Source organism: Acipenser ruthenus, chromosome 17, assembly GCF_902713425.1.
Source record: "Acipenser ruthenus chromosome 17, fAciRut3.2 maternal haplotype, whole genome shotgun sequence".
Classification (NCBI taxonomy): domain Eukaryota; kingdom Metazoa; phylum Chordata; class Actinopteri; order Acipenseriformes; family Acipenseridae; genus Acipenser; species Acipenser ruthenus.
This window is the reverse complement of record NC_081205.1, coordinates 5,201,930-5,218,242: the sequence shown is the minus strand read 5'-3', so window position 1 is coordinate 5,218,242 and position 16,313 is coordinate 5,201,930. Positions and strand designations below refer to the sequence as shown.

General features: G+C 36.4%; 2 protein-coding genes across 2 annotated transcripts; one reads left to right on the top strand and one right to left on the bottom strand.

Annotated features, from left to right (window-relative positions):
• Window positions 1-230: 230 nt before the first annotated feature.
• On the bottom strand, window positions 231-8,853 carry prkar1aa (protein kinase, cAMP-dependent, regulatory, type I, alpha (tissue specific extinguisher 1) a). The gene is made up of 11 exons (XM_034038161.3): window positions 8,662-8,853; window positions 6,395-6,582; window positions 5,809-5,982; window positions 5,625-5,716; window positions 5,464-5,525; window positions 4,998-5,044; window positions 4,711-4,869; window positions 4,348-4,408; window positions 3,982-4,103; window positions 3,617-3,698; window positions 231-3,279 (listed from the first exon to the last, which is right to left on the bottom strand). Exons 2-11 carry the CDS (start codon window positions 6,566-6,568, stop codon window positions 3,107-3,109), a joined length of 1,146 nt encoding a protein of 381 aa, XP_033894052.1. The 5' UTR covers window positions 6,569-6,582; window positions 8,662-8,853; the 3' UTR covers window positions 231-3,106.
• Window positions 8,854-10,036: 1,183 nt separating this feature from the next.
• Window positions 10,037-16,273, top strand: zgc:86896 (uncharacterized protein LOC415190 homolog). Its single transcript, XM_034038162.3, has 10 exons — window positions 10,037-10,170; window positions 10,784-10,893; window positions 11,306-11,410; window positions 12,276-12,498; window positions 12,672-12,779; window positions 13,627-13,833; window positions 14,037-14,112; window positions 14,200-14,393; window positions 15,203-15,293; window positions 15,726-16,273. The coding sequence occupies exons 2-10, from the start codon at window positions 10,830-10,832 to the stop codon at window positions 15,729-15,731; spliced, it is 1,074 nt and encodes a 357-aa protein (XP_033894053.2). The 5' UTR covers window positions 10,037-10,170; window positions 10,784-10,829; the 3' UTR covers window positions 15,732-16,273.
• Window positions 16,274-16,313: the final 40 nt, after the last annotated feature.

The following is a 16,313-nucleotide window of genomic DNA, read 5'->3' as shown; positions in this document are numbered from 1 at the left end:
TCCCGAAATGCATGCAAATTGTATCCCAAAATTAAATCTATGAAGCCAAAACACACATTCTCACCCTTAAGTTCTCTGAAGGAGTTTGATGAAGTATTAATTTGAGGTTTGGTCTTGTAACTCTCTATGGAGAAAGTGCTACAACAGAGGCTTCTATTTTTGTATACAACCCTTGAAAATACCACAACTATGCCTCAAAAAACATTAAAATGGCAAAAAATAAGACTGGCTGGGTATAAGAATTTAAATCTTTTTATTGCTCGACCTGCCATTAGGACAATCTATACCAAAAGGATTATAATTTTAGCACATACAGTAAATCAAACCTTATACAGTAATTGGATAACAATAGAAAAAATGGTCCTCTGGTCATCCACAGCTCTTTAGGGGCTGCAGACATCACAAACTTGCTAAAGGTTGGGCTAGCAGAAGGAATTTCAAAAGCCCGATTACATTAGCTAAGGCAAACTATGTCGATTGTGTTTTTGTACATACATACTTGGATTGCACACATTGGTAAAGCTATAACTGCGATTAATATTTAACAGAATTATCCGCTGCTTTATCATAAATTCAGTAAATAATAATAATAATAATAATAATAATAATAATAATAATAATAAACGATATTGGGAGTGAATATCAAGCCAAAAAATAACTATCAATGTTTTCCACACTACGAGGGGAAAAAAGCTTTAGCATATATATATATATATATATATATATATATATATATATATATATATATATATATATATATATATACACACACACACTTTTTTTTTTTTTTTTAAATGAACTATTTTGTACCAAGGTCAGTTAACTTTACAATCAGTGGCTTTTTTGTTAATGAATCTTACAGTAGTTACAAAAATATAGTTCTGCAACTAAATACATTTGTTTAATCTGAGAGAGCACCCAGCTTGAGCAATATTGGCAATGAAGAACCATATCAAGTTATCAGCACAGATTCCAACATTTGTTTTCCATGGGGATTGATATACTATTGACAACAGAATTTCAAAGGTTGAAATTCTTGGATGATGCTTTTCAAAAGAATTAAGACACTCTGCCACTGGTTTGTGGGATATACAGATTATTCACAGGTTCAATCTGTAAAGAGTTATCAGAAAAACAAACTGAACTTTTGTACAATTAACTACATTTAATTAAATAAATGTCAACTAATTTTTTTAAACAAATTCACCATTTGACCCACGACAACCCTGACAGACATACAACTACCTTTACCCCTTGCTGACAATTGACATAATGTTGATGAGTAGAATCATGGCACCCTGCATCTAATATGAAAGAAGAGATTTATGGAAAAAAAAAAAATGTAAAGACTTGTTTAGAGCTTGCCTTCACTCCCAACTACAACCCTACTCTAGCACACTCTACACATAATAAAGGATATACTTAGATTACATACATTAAAGAACCGTGGAATTTTGTAAAAACTGCTCAATATCACTGGTGCATATGTAGTAATGTAACACAAAGCTGGTAAATACTGAAATACATTTAAGACTCAATGACTTTTTCCTTCTTTCAGGTAACAGTGGGGTGAAGTTACCTTGTCATACCTGCAATAAAATCTGATTTAGTCTAAGATTAATAATAAATAATAAAAATCTGTGCATATCTTATTAATATTATGATTTTATGACATTAACTAATTTATTTATATTTTATAGCTACAATTTCTGAGCATTAATTACTACTGCATTTACTACATCTTTTTGGTAGCAATACACAGTTCGATTTTCTTTTTCATAGTTACTGTGCCCCTTTATTTATAATTCAAACCAGCACAATTGGAAAACTGTTATGCTTTTTAAGTACACTGCACAGTGTTCACTTTAAAAGTAATTAAGTTACAAAGTTAAAAATGTGATGACAAGTGCTGCCAGCCAATTCAACATATTTAAAATTTACCAAGCACCAAAAAAGTACAAATACAGATAATTTCTGAGTACTATAGATGTAACAACAAAATTATTAACTATACTTATGCTGTTGTTACAAAAAAGCACAAAAGTATATAATGTCCCTTTTTTAGATTCTGCCTTGCATTGTTGCTAAGAACCATCATTTAATATTTGGCACTAGCTTGGTAGCTAAACATTTTTACAGAAAACTACAATATTCTGTAATCAGTTAGGTCTCACTAAAAGCAGTAATGCAAAGGATTTTTTTTTTTCCCCCCAATTTGAATCGTATCCCAAAGCTTTTGATTTATATATATATTTTTTTATTTTTGTTTTGGAAGAGGGCCAATAAAGTATTTAAAACAAATATTATAGTATAGTAGATTTTTTTTTTAAAGAATAGGAGTAAAAATATTTTCAGTTTCATTCCTAAAGAATTGACAGATCACATTTTAGAAATACAACAATATTGAAGAGCAATGCAGCCACGAAACCCAGCAGGTGCAAAGTAACATTGTTTATGGGTTTGTTTGTTTTTTAACCACTGGAACTGTGCAAAAAATCCAATAGGGTAACTTAAAATTAAATATATGTGCAACTATTAAAATAACATAACAGAAAATCTCACCAAGGTCCTACTGGTGACACTGTATTTAAGTACCCTTGAAATGAACCATTAAAACATTTAATGCAGCAGCTCACTTATTTTCAGTTACAGATGCCACATTTTAAAATACTAAAACAGCATTTTTTTGTATTCAAAGGCTCTTAAAGGTTTTTAGCCTTGAAACACAACATTTTCATATTTTCTGCTGTTATTCTTGTTCTTCCTTTTCTAATGAAGCTTCATACAGCAATTGCAATCTTTGAAAAGTCAAACAGTTTTGACACTTCTTATCTGCACACATATGAGGTGACAGTGGAAATCTCTTTCTTCAATTATTATTATTTTTTTTTTTTAAAGAATACTAGAAATGCTGCATTATATAAAGGATATAAAGCTTATGCATAGAAGATGTTGCACTGGGTACATATAAACAGACAGACAGACAGACAGACAGACAGACAAGGAAGCAGTGATGCTGGTGGACAGGTGGGTGTTGTAAATGTGAAAAACAAAGCAGACTGCATTTGTGGACCCTGCATTAAGGGAGGGGGTGGACTAAAAATCCTCAGACAGACAGCGAGACAAAGCTGTTGTATTGTTGGATGTTTCGTTTGAGAATATCTGAACATGGACCCAGGACACGTTCAAATCGAGGTCGGTCAAGCTTCACACACTTCAAGGGGCCACGAGCTACAACAGTGGCAGCACGGGGACGATTCATTAACAGGGCGATTTCACCTTTAAAAAGAAAAATAATAATAATAAAATTAGCCAGAACCAGAACTGAAGAAGCCCTGTTCATAGTTGTAATATACAGAGTGATTAGAAAGTAAGTTTACCACATCAACGCACCATATCATTGACTTTCTAATCACACTGTAAATCACTTTAAATTATTATACAACTAAGGAAGTTAAAAGGAAAATTAATCTTCAAAGAAATCATGAAAATGACAATCAGCATATTTCTTTAAAAACAAAAATGAGGTCTGCACAGCCAGCTGATATATGATTCTGTAAACAAACAAAAAAAATGTTAGGTACTGTGTCTATGTTTTTTCCAAGACAAATCTTACCAAAATAATCCGATGGCCCGAGTCTTCCAACCTCCACAAACTCTTCATGCTCTGACCTGCGCTGCAACACAGCTGCTGATCCCTGGAATACAAAAGGCAATCTCATTTGAAGAAGGAAAACTGCCGTGTACCAAAAGGAAAAATGTATTATACGGATGTTTCAGACTACAAGTCCTTCTTCGGCTGGATGGAAAAGACATTACTGTAAACAAGCTGTTATAAAGAAGTTGCAATTCCAAACAACTGTTCTGGCGGATGACGACATACCAAGAAATTGCTACTAAAAAACATGATGGTTCGATTTTCCCATACCACACCCTTTTTGTAAATAGAAGAAAATTAAAAGCCAATAAAACAGAATGTACCTCTAGAATAATAAAGAATTCATCCCCAGGTTCTCCCTGCACCACAATCTTCTGCCCATCCTCAAACTGTACAGGTTCCAAGGCATCAGCCACTGTCAAGCGCTCCCATTTATCCAAAGACTCTGTTGGAAGAAAAGATAGAATCACACTGTGCAGGTCACTGCAATAGAATAAACAACAATTCCATTAAAACAGTGGCAAAAGCCACTAGGTGGATTGCAGGACTAATATCCTTGCTTTGTAGCAGATATATTAAAGTTTTATTATGGTTTATAGCTTCTAAAGTAAACAAATCCATAGAAGAGTGCAACTGGTTTTAAAAAGTAGTACATATTTAACTTTTTTTTTAAATAAACATTTGCTTACCTAAGATTGACACTTTGGTAAGGAATTCTTCATACATCTTCCTCTTTCTCAGGGTACTTCCCTACATGACAAGTATATGCAGGTCAGATACAAGATCTACTGACTTTATGGGCTAAAATAAACAGACACTCGTATCAATCACAGAGCTCAAAACATTTTTTTTTCGTTAACTCTCAGCATCAAGTACCCTTACATAAAGACTAACTTAGGATAACTAATGAAATAGTTTCAGTGTCTCTTACCATAAAATAAAGATAAATACATCTTTCACTGGTAGTTAATATAACACCTGGATTTTTCTTGCTAAAATAAGGAACTTGACTCAGAGGAGCTTATATAATAAGCAAGCAAAAATATATGTACCATTAATATTCTCCTGTAGCTGTCTCTGTCAATGCCCCATAGTTTCACATTGGTTTTTGCTTTCACAGTGGCTGCTCTGGGAGTACCATAAATCAAGGCCAGCTCTCCAAAACTACCACCCTCTCCAATGCTGGTCACCCATTCGTTGTTTACATACACCTGAAAAAAATAAAATAAAACCATTACAAAAGAAAATGTATACCAAGAACATACATAATATAGTGCATATGTTTTGATAGCCTTTAAAATCTTACTCCATTTCTTTTTGTTAAATATGTAAAACTTACATCCATATCACCTTGGTCAATCACATAGAAGTTATCACCTTCATCACCTAGATAAACAAAACACAAAACCATTTTCATGTAAATTATATCTCTCACCACAGGTAAGTTTAACTAACTGTTGTAGGCAGCCACTTGTGAATGTAATGTCTGCCTTTAAATCCAGACACACCCTTAACAAATTTCTATTGTGTTTTGAGAATGTATGGTTCATTATCAGTGTAATACATTTTAGTGAAATGTGAGAAATCAGTTAACATAACTGCTTTTTAAATGAAAAATAATTTAATGGTTTATAATCTCATGTGTTACATTGCCTTTGCCTCCAAAGAACCACTGAGCAAACTCATTTAACCATTTGTTTTTTCAGCCACTCTAGTAATCTTAAAAAACACTAAACACATTTCAACTAGCGGGTTCAGACCCAGATCAGTTAAACTTCAAATGTTAAAAGATAAAATGTCCTGACCTTGCTGTATGACTGTCTCTCCAGCAATGTAAGTGACAGAAAACATGGCATCAAATATGTCACTGAAAAATAAATCAATAAAAAGGAGTTTAAAAATCAATTGTGTAGATAAAAGGCAATTGTATTTTACACTTTATGAATCATAAAACTAAAAATGTTACCTCCTCTCGTTGTCATCAAGATGTGCAAATAGAACATTCTTTTCAATAGCTTTAGCCAGAGCAGCCATTGTCTTGTAGTCCTTAGGAATAACCTACAAAAAAAAAAAATGAATTAATCTGGTACACGTTTAGGTCCTAACTATTAAAATGAAAAGGAACTCCCTTCTCAAGTTTACTTCTATACCTTTCTGACATAGGAGGCAGCATCCTCTTCAGTGTAGACCTCAGCACTGATGGCTCCACGGCGCCGCCGCCCCTTCACCACAGGGTTCATGGGTGGGGGCGGAGAGATCTCATCCTCCCGCGAGTCCGAGCGAGAGTTTGACTTTTGCTGGCTCAGAATTTGCTTGGCCTCCTCCTAATAAATGCCAAAAAAGACAATTAACTGGTTTTATAAGGTGATTAGAAACTATAGGTGTCTATTTATATTTATTTTTATTTATGTATCTATGTATTTATTTTTTACATTTCCTGGGAAGCTGATACAGGATATAAGGAACTAAAAAGAAACTAAGCACTACCATTGATTGGGAGGTAGATGGATCACTGAAAATGCACTTATGCAATTCAGGTGAATTTTTGATTATCTCCTGCAGGTTATTTTCATAAATAAAGATCAGAAATGTTAATGGATCAGAAACAGGTGAGACAACAGTTTTTTTTTCTGATTTGGAAATTGTATTAAATTCCCTCAAACTTAACAAGAAGTCACCCAAGAGAAAAAAAGGAAATTCCATGGGGAAAAGTTTAAACAGATTGTGGTGGCTCACCTTCTCCAGTCTCTCAAAGAGCTCTCTGAGAAATGCCATTGGTCTTTCTGGTCTCGACGTGCACAGCTGGACAATGCAGTCCTTGAGAAGCTGCTGGATGTTGTGTTTCTGGACATACAGCTCACACTCCCGCAGACTTCTCTCCTCATCACTGCTGGTACTGCCCGACGCCATTTTTACCTGGAAATCTGAACAAAAAATAAGAAATGTTCATCTCAACTCACTGAAGTAAATACAACACAGTGCCTTTGTACAAGGTCCTGCTCACATAGCTTATTTTGCTTCTCTTTGAATTTCAGGATTTTGTTGCACTAATCAATGTGCCTGGTATATTACTGAATGTTTACAGCCTATACTAAACAAAAAAATATATATATATAAATAATTATATATATATATATATATATATATATATATATATATATATATATATATATATATATATATAAATAATTATATATATAAATAATTTGATTATATATATATATATATATATATATATATATATATATATATATATATATATATATATTAGATATACACACACACACACACACACACACATTCAGCAGCCATCTATTAATAGGCTGCAGCAAATATGCAAATAAAACCCTTTGTTTCCCCAAAATATGATCTCCCTCTATACTGGACACAAAGCATTAATCTAACTTAGTCACATATAAACAACTGAATTTTGACAGATTGCACACTTCATTAGTAACACTTTCAGTCATTCTGTTTTTAAATAATCAAAGAGGAAGCAATACACTTTGTTTATAATTTTTTTATTCCAGACCTAATACTAGTTTGAATGCTGTAATATAACATCTGTGGGACATCATGTATATTTACCATGGAAAAGCTAGGTAATGGAAAAGATAATTGCCAATATAAACACTTTTTTTGGAGAGAGTATTGCTTAGACAGCTGTCAACCAACCTATAGCTCCTGGTATGTGGGAGATGATAAACACACTCAGCTACTTGTTGAAATAGTACTGTATTAAACAAACAGTCTTGTTAGACAATTAACCTCGCTAAATCCCAGCCAACACTTCTAAGAAACTGTTACTCAGATGCAACGTCTTGGACTTTGAATGACGAAGCCAATGTACAACTTTATTCGATACCAATTACAATATGTTCATTAAAAACAAACAGTCATACGAAAGGAGAAGGCAAAAATAACTGTTTATTCATTTAAACAAACCTCAATGTCAGTTTACAAATTACAATAATTATCTAAATCACGATTTACATATACAATTACTTATATTTCCAAAACCAGCATTGCTATGATCAATTTTTAAAGAGTTTTCTTCAGATTCTGATCGAAGGACCAGAATTACACTTATAAACATGTACTGACACCCTCCAAACTTAACTTAATTTACGGTATATTCAAAAAGTTACTCGCTAAAAGTTATTTTATTATGATAGAATATGCTGTAAACACAAAGTCTGACGGGTATGCTGTAAGTAACCATTAAAAGTTATATTCGTTAAACAAATTGATTACTAAATGTCTTGCTGAGCATTTGTGGGAAAATGCCTTTGTTGGTCATAGTAAGAATGTACAGAATCGTCTGAACAGTACCTTTACAAAGGTTTGCAGTCTAGGTAAATAATTTCTCTTTGGTGGTAAATCACCCCCCTCCCTCCGACCGTTTCATTTCCCAAAGACAGCAAAGAAATATTATTAAATAGCATGAAAAAATAACAAAACCAAGTGCAACTTTGTGCCCACGGGTTGGGTCAACAAACACCCATAATTAATTACTAATCCCATTTTTATTTAATACAAAAATGCATTAGATAAAGACTAATACCATATATACGTACTGTCTATAATGAAAAGCTACAAATCATATGAACGAAATATCAGAGTTAATGAAATGCTGAATTCAAATTTTGTAAATTAAAAAAACCTAAAACAGAAACTTGACAGCTAGCTACCTTCATGTCAGAGCACCCATTTCCAATTAACGCGGGTCATGCACGTGGACAATAACAAATTAGAATAGAAAACGCAATGTATAAAATCAATATGTGTCAATAAAGTGTACGTGCTTGAGGTTAATGTGAAGTTTGGAATGAAGTAAACAGTACTAGGGCCGCAGAGCTCTCTTCCTAGTCACGCCATCTTGAAAACCTACAATAACAAACACGAGACGGACAAAGCACAAGCAGCGGTTTCCCTCGATTCATTTTCTATAAAACACCCGTATTTTATAAAAAATATATTGTAAAAGATGTCCGATAACTTACCCGGACCGTATAACGCTTGTTTTTGTTTGGATTTTTTTGTTGTTTTTTTTTTTCACTGGTACTGACAGAAACTCTCCGCTTCTTTTTTCCCCAGTCCTTGGATGGCTGCCCCACCGGAAACACGGTAAGGACCAATCACAAACAGGCATTGACGTCAATTGGCCTCGTTCTGAGACGAAAGTCGTAACCCTTGACAACTGAAAGGACACGTTTGAGGGAATTCGTGATGTCAGAAGCAAGGGAATCATCGTGCATTCCACCACAGCCCCGCCCCCAATTGCACTCAGTGTACCTTATCAAGTTTTTGTTTGTTTGTTATTGTAAAATCATACCTAAAGCGTCACTGCAGTCAGCTAGGCAATCACTTTGTCCCAGGTCGTCAGCAGTCATTCAGAATAACTTACATCGTTTAAAAATATTTCTGTATAGATCAGTATATGTTGTATTTAACCTTATCATTTTTTACATTTGCATTGCTTATTCTAGTTCACAACATCCCTTCCCTAAAACAGTGAAATGTGCACCATGTGCTGTTTTTCAATTACCTGCAACAACAAAGGATTGCAATTTAAAATCACAAATATGAATTCGTTTTCCATTAAATACTGGTCCAAGAAGCTAAATGTTTGTTTGCAGTTATTCAACATCCTGACAATGGGAACAATTGAATGCACTTTTTAGTTGTAATTTTGGAAATTATAATATAGAATTACATGTGGTTATTACCAGGAAGCTATGATGGCAGGTAAAAGTAATCTCCATTTTAGTTTCCAACATTTCTTATCGTAAATAATCTTATTGAGATTTTTTTTTTTAAGTCTCTTTTATAAGAGAGTCCTACTGTTTCGTTAAAATTTTTTTGTGGGGTGGCAATTAAACGTTTCAACCTGCCAGTGGGAGTATAGATTTGAATAGGGTCTTAGAGTTTTAGGGGGCATTAAAGAGAGCTATGGCCAATTGCTGGGCAGTCATCAGATTACACCTGCATTCTAATTCTTTGCCATCAAGTTTACTGTACATACACACGCCTCTCAGGTACTGTATGTAAAACACATCAAAACCCTTGCTGAAAGTGATATAAGTCAATTGGCAAAAGATTCGGCGTTTGAATGGTGCCCACAAATTACAATAAAGGTATGATGGGTAATAATCATTAGAATAAGTAGGATCATTTGTTCCAGAGCATACCTGATGAATACTCAGTTCTACATGACTGTGTGAAGCCTTGAGATTTCACTGTGGGACTATCATAGCAGTGTACTGCTAGATACACACAACCCCCACTCCTCTGTGCTGACTGCACAGCACACAACTATGCGTATTCCAGGTGCGTACCTTCAGCACTGTGTACTCTCTCTCTCTCTCTCTCTCTCTCTCTCTCTCTCTCTCTCTCTCTCTCTGACCAACACCCAGTGCTGTCTGTACAAGAAGCCCTTCCCTGTAAACCAGATTGCATTTGTGTAGACTGCCCAGAGTCCACAAACAACACCCAGCAACTGTACTGCCAAGGTAAGGAGTTTACCAGTCCCTTCTTCAGCACAAATGAAGAGTTGTTGACAGTCACTTCAAATACTTGTCAAATAAGCTCGGTGTACAGCGTCCATGGCTTTTAGTTAGTGTCTGTTTTGTTTTTACTTTATTTGGTGTTGGTTAATTTTGAAGTGAGTTTTAGTATGCGTTTCAAATGATGGTTTTGGGCATGGAGTATTTTCTTCAGTCTATCCTGTGATGCTTTACCGGGTTTCTTGTAAACATGCGTCTAGCTCTACTGACATGGGACCCTGTGTGAAGTACTGTATTTAAAACAGGTTTGAAAAACCAGAAGGGGCACTTTAAAATAAGGTCTAGAACATGTTGACGGGTTACAAGCTTTCAAAACATTATTTTACATAACTCATGAGTTTGTCATATGGCGTAACAGTTTTACCTTAGCAGCTGTGAATGGTTATAGATAAGTGCACATGCACCACAGTTAAAGAAAGGCTCTAAAATGATATATCACTTCCTTGAACGATTGTTTTCCTGGTGTTATCTATGCAAAAGGCTGGTTAGAGTTGGGTAATCAGTGATAGCCTGTTGATGTGCTAATACTTACCATGTTACTGTGTGTTAACATTCCTAGGAGCGGAGGCCAGTTTGAACACATCCCCAGTCCTGTGTGCTCAGACATGTCGCTGTACAGCTTCGGCTTGGATCCTGTATCCTGTCATGCCTGGAACAAAGATCGGACTCGTAAGAGCAATCCAGTCCGACAGCATTTCTCCACCAGCCATTTCCACACCTGGAGGCTTTAATTGAGGTTCAATTAAATAGTAGAGTGGTCAGCAATATGATGTGCTTTTTTGTATTACTGTAACTTGCCAAGAAAGGGCTTTCAAAAAGTTCCGAAGTTCAATGAAGCACAGCTCTAAAAGAGGACTTTTTTCAAAACATCTTTTAAATGCCATTAATTAAATAGCTTCATAAGAGTTTACCGTGGTATACCACAGAAAAAGCATAATCAAGTTTAATAAAGCATTGTAAAAATGATGGTAAACTCAGTAATAAATGCATAGTGCAAGCATTGGGAGAGCTTAGTGAAATGGCATGTTTAGACAGTATACAGTAACAGACCGTTTTCTAGATTGCTGTATTGTCTTTCCAGAAATTGCAATCAGCCCAAACACTACTGAGGTCCATATTTACCAGAAGAGTGGGAAAGAATGGACCAAGATTCATGAACTGACACAACACAGTGGACGCATTACAGGTAACAGCTGCCCTGCTTTAGTTACTTAACAATACAGGTGATAAAGCCTGAAAGAAAGACACAAAGAAAGCAAGCTGTGTTTGGTGCAGTCTTATCAGGGTAGGGACTGTACAAGTACGGTGTGTGATTAGTACGCCTCTTTTTGGGTTTTTTTTTTCACTACTAGATTGGGACCATAAATGTCACTTCATGTTATATTACTTAATTACCAAACTGTACTAATGGTTTGTAAAGTAATCAGTCTTTAAAAGGGGGTTTTGTGGATGTGAAAACTACCAAAGCCTAGTTGGGAAACTTTAACACATTCGATACTTACATGTGCAATGTAGACAAGGCCTTTTTTTTTTTTTCTTTTTTTTTTTATTTTATATAAAATTTCCCCCAGATTTTTTTTTGTGTGTGTTGTCCAGGTAAATATGGAGGACAGAGAAAAAATTAGCTTTATTTCTTTCCCTCGGATTTTCCCATGAATTATTTAGTTTTTAAATTAAAAAACAAAAACGTAAAAAAAAAAGGGTTACAATTAGTGGAAACAATTATTTTGGGGGTTTTACAGGTAAATAGTGTGGGTAATACTGGGAACAGATCGAAAAGCACCTGTTTCTGTTTCAGTATTACAGTATTTAACAGACCACCTTGTATTGTTCTATATACTAATTAATTATTTCCATCATTCTATCTACCTAATGTAATGTCATGGATTTTATTGGTATCAATCAGTATTAAATGCTTGAGTGTGCCACATTTTGGGTGAAGAGCAGAAAAGAATAAAGGACCTCAAGTACAGACTATGAAGTGTGATTCTCGGTATTCATTGATGCGCTCTAACAGCGTCTGTTGTGCTGTTTTCTTTGTTGGTTCTCAGGTATTGACTGGGCCCCGATCTCGAACCGCATTGTGACGTGTGCATCAGACAGAAACGCCTATGTGTGGACCCTGAAGGACAAGGTGTGGAAGCCCACCCTGGTCCTGCTGAGGATCAACCGTGCTGCCACCTGCGTCAAATGGTCACCCCTGGAGAACAAGTTCGCTCTGGGCAGCGGGGCTAGGATCATCTCCGTGTGCTATTTTGAGAAGGAGAATGACTGGTAAGAGACTAAAGCCTATCTCTTCTACAGTACCGACAGGTTGCAATAGGTTCTAGGCCTCAGCTGCAAAGGGGATGCACAGTAATTCAGGCAGGAGACATCATACACGGTCTGTGAGGTTTACTCTTCCATCATTTTTTGTTCAATAGAAGTCATGCTTAATCGGTTTGCAGGTGGCTGAGCAAGCACATTAAGAAGCCAATCCGCTCGACTGTGCTGAGTCTGGACTGGCACCCGAATAACATTCTCCTAGCTGCCGGGAGTTCGGATTTCCAGTGCAGGTATGGGTGTCATAAGCTCCTCTCACTAGCAGGGATTTAATACTGGTGGAAGGCAACTGATTCACAGCCATGATGACCGAGGCTCTGTCTCTGCACTGCAATCTTCTGTCTTACCTTAATAATAATAATAATAATAATAATAATAATAATAATAATAATAATAATAATAATAGTCTTACTATGTCATGCATAACAACATCTCAGTGTTGTGTGCAAAATTGTGCAGCGTGAATGCAGTAAATGGGACAGTGCAGTGATGAAGGCTTATAATTACTTCAGGATAACATTTATTTATTCAGACAAATTTGCAAATTTAGTTTTACCAGAATGCAAAATAAAAAAAAAAGAATAATCTAAAATCTAATAAAAACTACCATTTAATACAGGCCTTACAAAAAAGTACTGCTGTATTTGCATGCAGTAATTTAGTAGTGTCCAATTATTTTGTTTTTAGCTCAGCTCACCGCTACCACCCCTGTGCTGACTCAGGAGGGGCGAAGAAGGAACACACGCTGTCCTCTGAAGCATCTGCCATTTAGCCGCCCGCTTTCTTAGACACTGCAGACTCACCATGCAGTCACCCAGAGCTACAGCGTCGGAGGACAACGCAGCCCTGGGCAGCTTACAGGCAAGCCCGCAAGTGCCCGGCCAGACCACAGGGGTCGCTGGTGCGCGGCGAGCCGAGGACACCCTGGCTGACCTAACCCTCCCTCCCCCCGGGCGTCGCTCGGCCAACTGTGCGCCGCTCCCTGGGAGCTCCCGTCCTCGGTCGGCAAAGGAATAGCCTGGACTTGAACCGGCGATGTCCAGACTATAAACGGTTGTTTTCTATGTACTGCTGTGCTAGAGTATTCTCAGGCTACATCAAGGATATCGAGGAGAAGCCTGGGCCCACAGCCTGGGGCTCCAAGATGCCATTCGGGGAGATGCTGCTGGAGCAGGGGGATGATGGAGGCTGGGTCCACAGCGTCTGCTTCTCCCCATCTGGAAACAGCCTGGCCTGGGTCAGTCACAGTAGCACTATCTGCGTCACTGATGCTGCCAATAAAAAAACGTGAGTTGGGCAATAATACAACCAAACAGCAAGTGCAGAAATGTTTTCAAAACTAAAACTTAAATATGAAGTTGAACTAATCAACGAAAACCTCAGTTGCTTTTAAGAGTCTTAGCAGTAACACTAGAAATGTCTGGAGATGCCTACCTGAATGCTATTCAAGAGTGCTGAAGCGCAGGTTTGTTCTTTGCAATGTCTTGCAGTGTGACCCAGCTGAAGACTGAGTATCTCCCTCTGCTTGCTGTGCTGTATCTCAACGAGACGGAAATTGTGGCTGCGGTAAGGCTGGCTTTCCTGTACAGTCTAGTAGGAAACACTGCCTGGCTAACAGCTGATTATAAAGCCCTTTTGATGTGCTTTCCCCAGGGCCACGACTGCTGTCCCTACCAGTTCTCGTACACGGGCCCAGGCTCCCTCAAGTACATCGGCAAAATCGACCTTCCCAAGCAGAACTCCAAAGTGAGCATGTCAGCCATGCAGCACTTCCGCAATCTGGACAAGAGGGCAACAACAGAGAATGAAAACACAGACCTGGAGACTCTGCATCAGAACAGCATCAGGTGGGATGAGAGAGGGCCAGTAATGAAGTAACAATCTACACTCCATTGGATCACAGTGTTGCATCAAGTAAAAGCAGCATTTAGCTCAAGGGCTGCTATAGTTAAGGAGTATACAGTACTTAGCCATGGGGTCTGGTCCTGCTTTGTAACTTGGCTGACTAAAAATGTATGTTTAAAGTGAAATGTAGACATTTTTGGAAGAAAGAAATCTGAATGGACATGTACACTAATGGCTAAAATAAATACCGGACTTACTGAAGCATATACATTTATTACCAGACTGACAATGAACAGGACATCAGTGCACAGTGCAAAAAAACATAGTGCAAACACTTATACAAAAATTAGTGGAATTAAAAAAAAGGAAATCAGCAATAATGCGGTAGTTATATATATATATATATATATATATATATATATATATATATATATATATATATATATATATATCATTTTTATATATCTTTATTTTATATATAGCGTCTTTCATAGTGGACCACCATCACAAAGCGCTTTACAGAGGTAGGCTGTGAACTGTGCATTATATGCAGAGTCACTTACAATAGGACATTTATTTAACATCTCATCCGCAGGATGGAACACAAGGAGGTTAAGTGACTTGCTCAGGGTCACACAGTGAGCAAGTCAGTGGCAGAGGTGGGATTTGAACCGGTGACCTTCTGGTTACTGGCCTTTTTTTTAGGAGATTTACCACCACCACAAAACCAGTGTCTATTATCATAATATTGTAGTACAGCAGCATTGCGAATTTTCAATTATTTTTGTTTTTCTTTTTTTCTCCATTTTAGTCAGCTGTGCATTGTTGAAGGGGATCGATCGAAGGTGACCAAGTTTAGCAGTGTTGGACTAGATGGAGACATGGTCGTCTGGGATTTCAAGGTACATTTAATGATATTATTATGGAACACTTTGTAGGTGGACAAATTACTGAATTGTATTATTTGTTAAACAAAAAAGGGAATCAAAGAACAAGGTCACAGTGCGGGATTATGATAACAAATAAATTAGCTAAAAACTAGTTCAGCAAAAAGGCAAACTTGTGTAAATGCTGAGTGTTGCTTCAGTAAAACTTTCAGGTAAAATACTTTTCTGTGAATACATCACCAGATATCCTGTTAATCTGGTACGGGTATATCATGGTACTGTAAGAGATTACCAGCATATAGGTTTGTACTATTGAAATGCTGAATTCCATTCTACCTGTTCCATTTGTGCCACTGTGACAGAACTGTTGTTTTACCATTGAAGATCATACGGTAGGGGGGTTTCAGATCTGATTATTAAATCTAAAACCTTTTTTTTATCTTTCAGCATTAAACGCAAAAAACGCAAGACTTGAACCTTCAGAAAGGATTGGTTTACTCTTTCGTGTTGAATTCTTCCTGAATGTGCTACAGAGATGTATTACAAATGCCTTTTTTAAATTGTATTTTTTTAACTGTGATATCCATTTACACTATTCAAAGAGTCTGTTGTTTGTTTGTTTGTTTAAGCCAGGCAATTACAAAGCCACAACACGGGTTGTATCTTTTGCCCCATAAGTGAAAAACAGCAAGTTACCACCCACAGAAGCCACAATGTATGTGTACATGTACTGTATTGCATTAAAGACTGAATAATGTTACTGCATTATCGTTATCAACATCTGAACTGCAAACTTTCTAATCGTTGTTCTAAAAAACAAATTGAGAAATGACTGCTGCCTCTTTCTTTGTTTCTAGTGTAAGTGTTTAAAGGTAGATTCAAAGCATTTTTAAATTTAAAACTAGATACAGTTCAGTTATTCCTGGTGTGCTATTTTACATCTGCACTTACTTAAAAATAGGGCTGTACTGCAAAATTATAAAATGTGATTTTAAGAGGTGTCTTTTTGTCACTAGTCTTTTCCACGTGTGCATC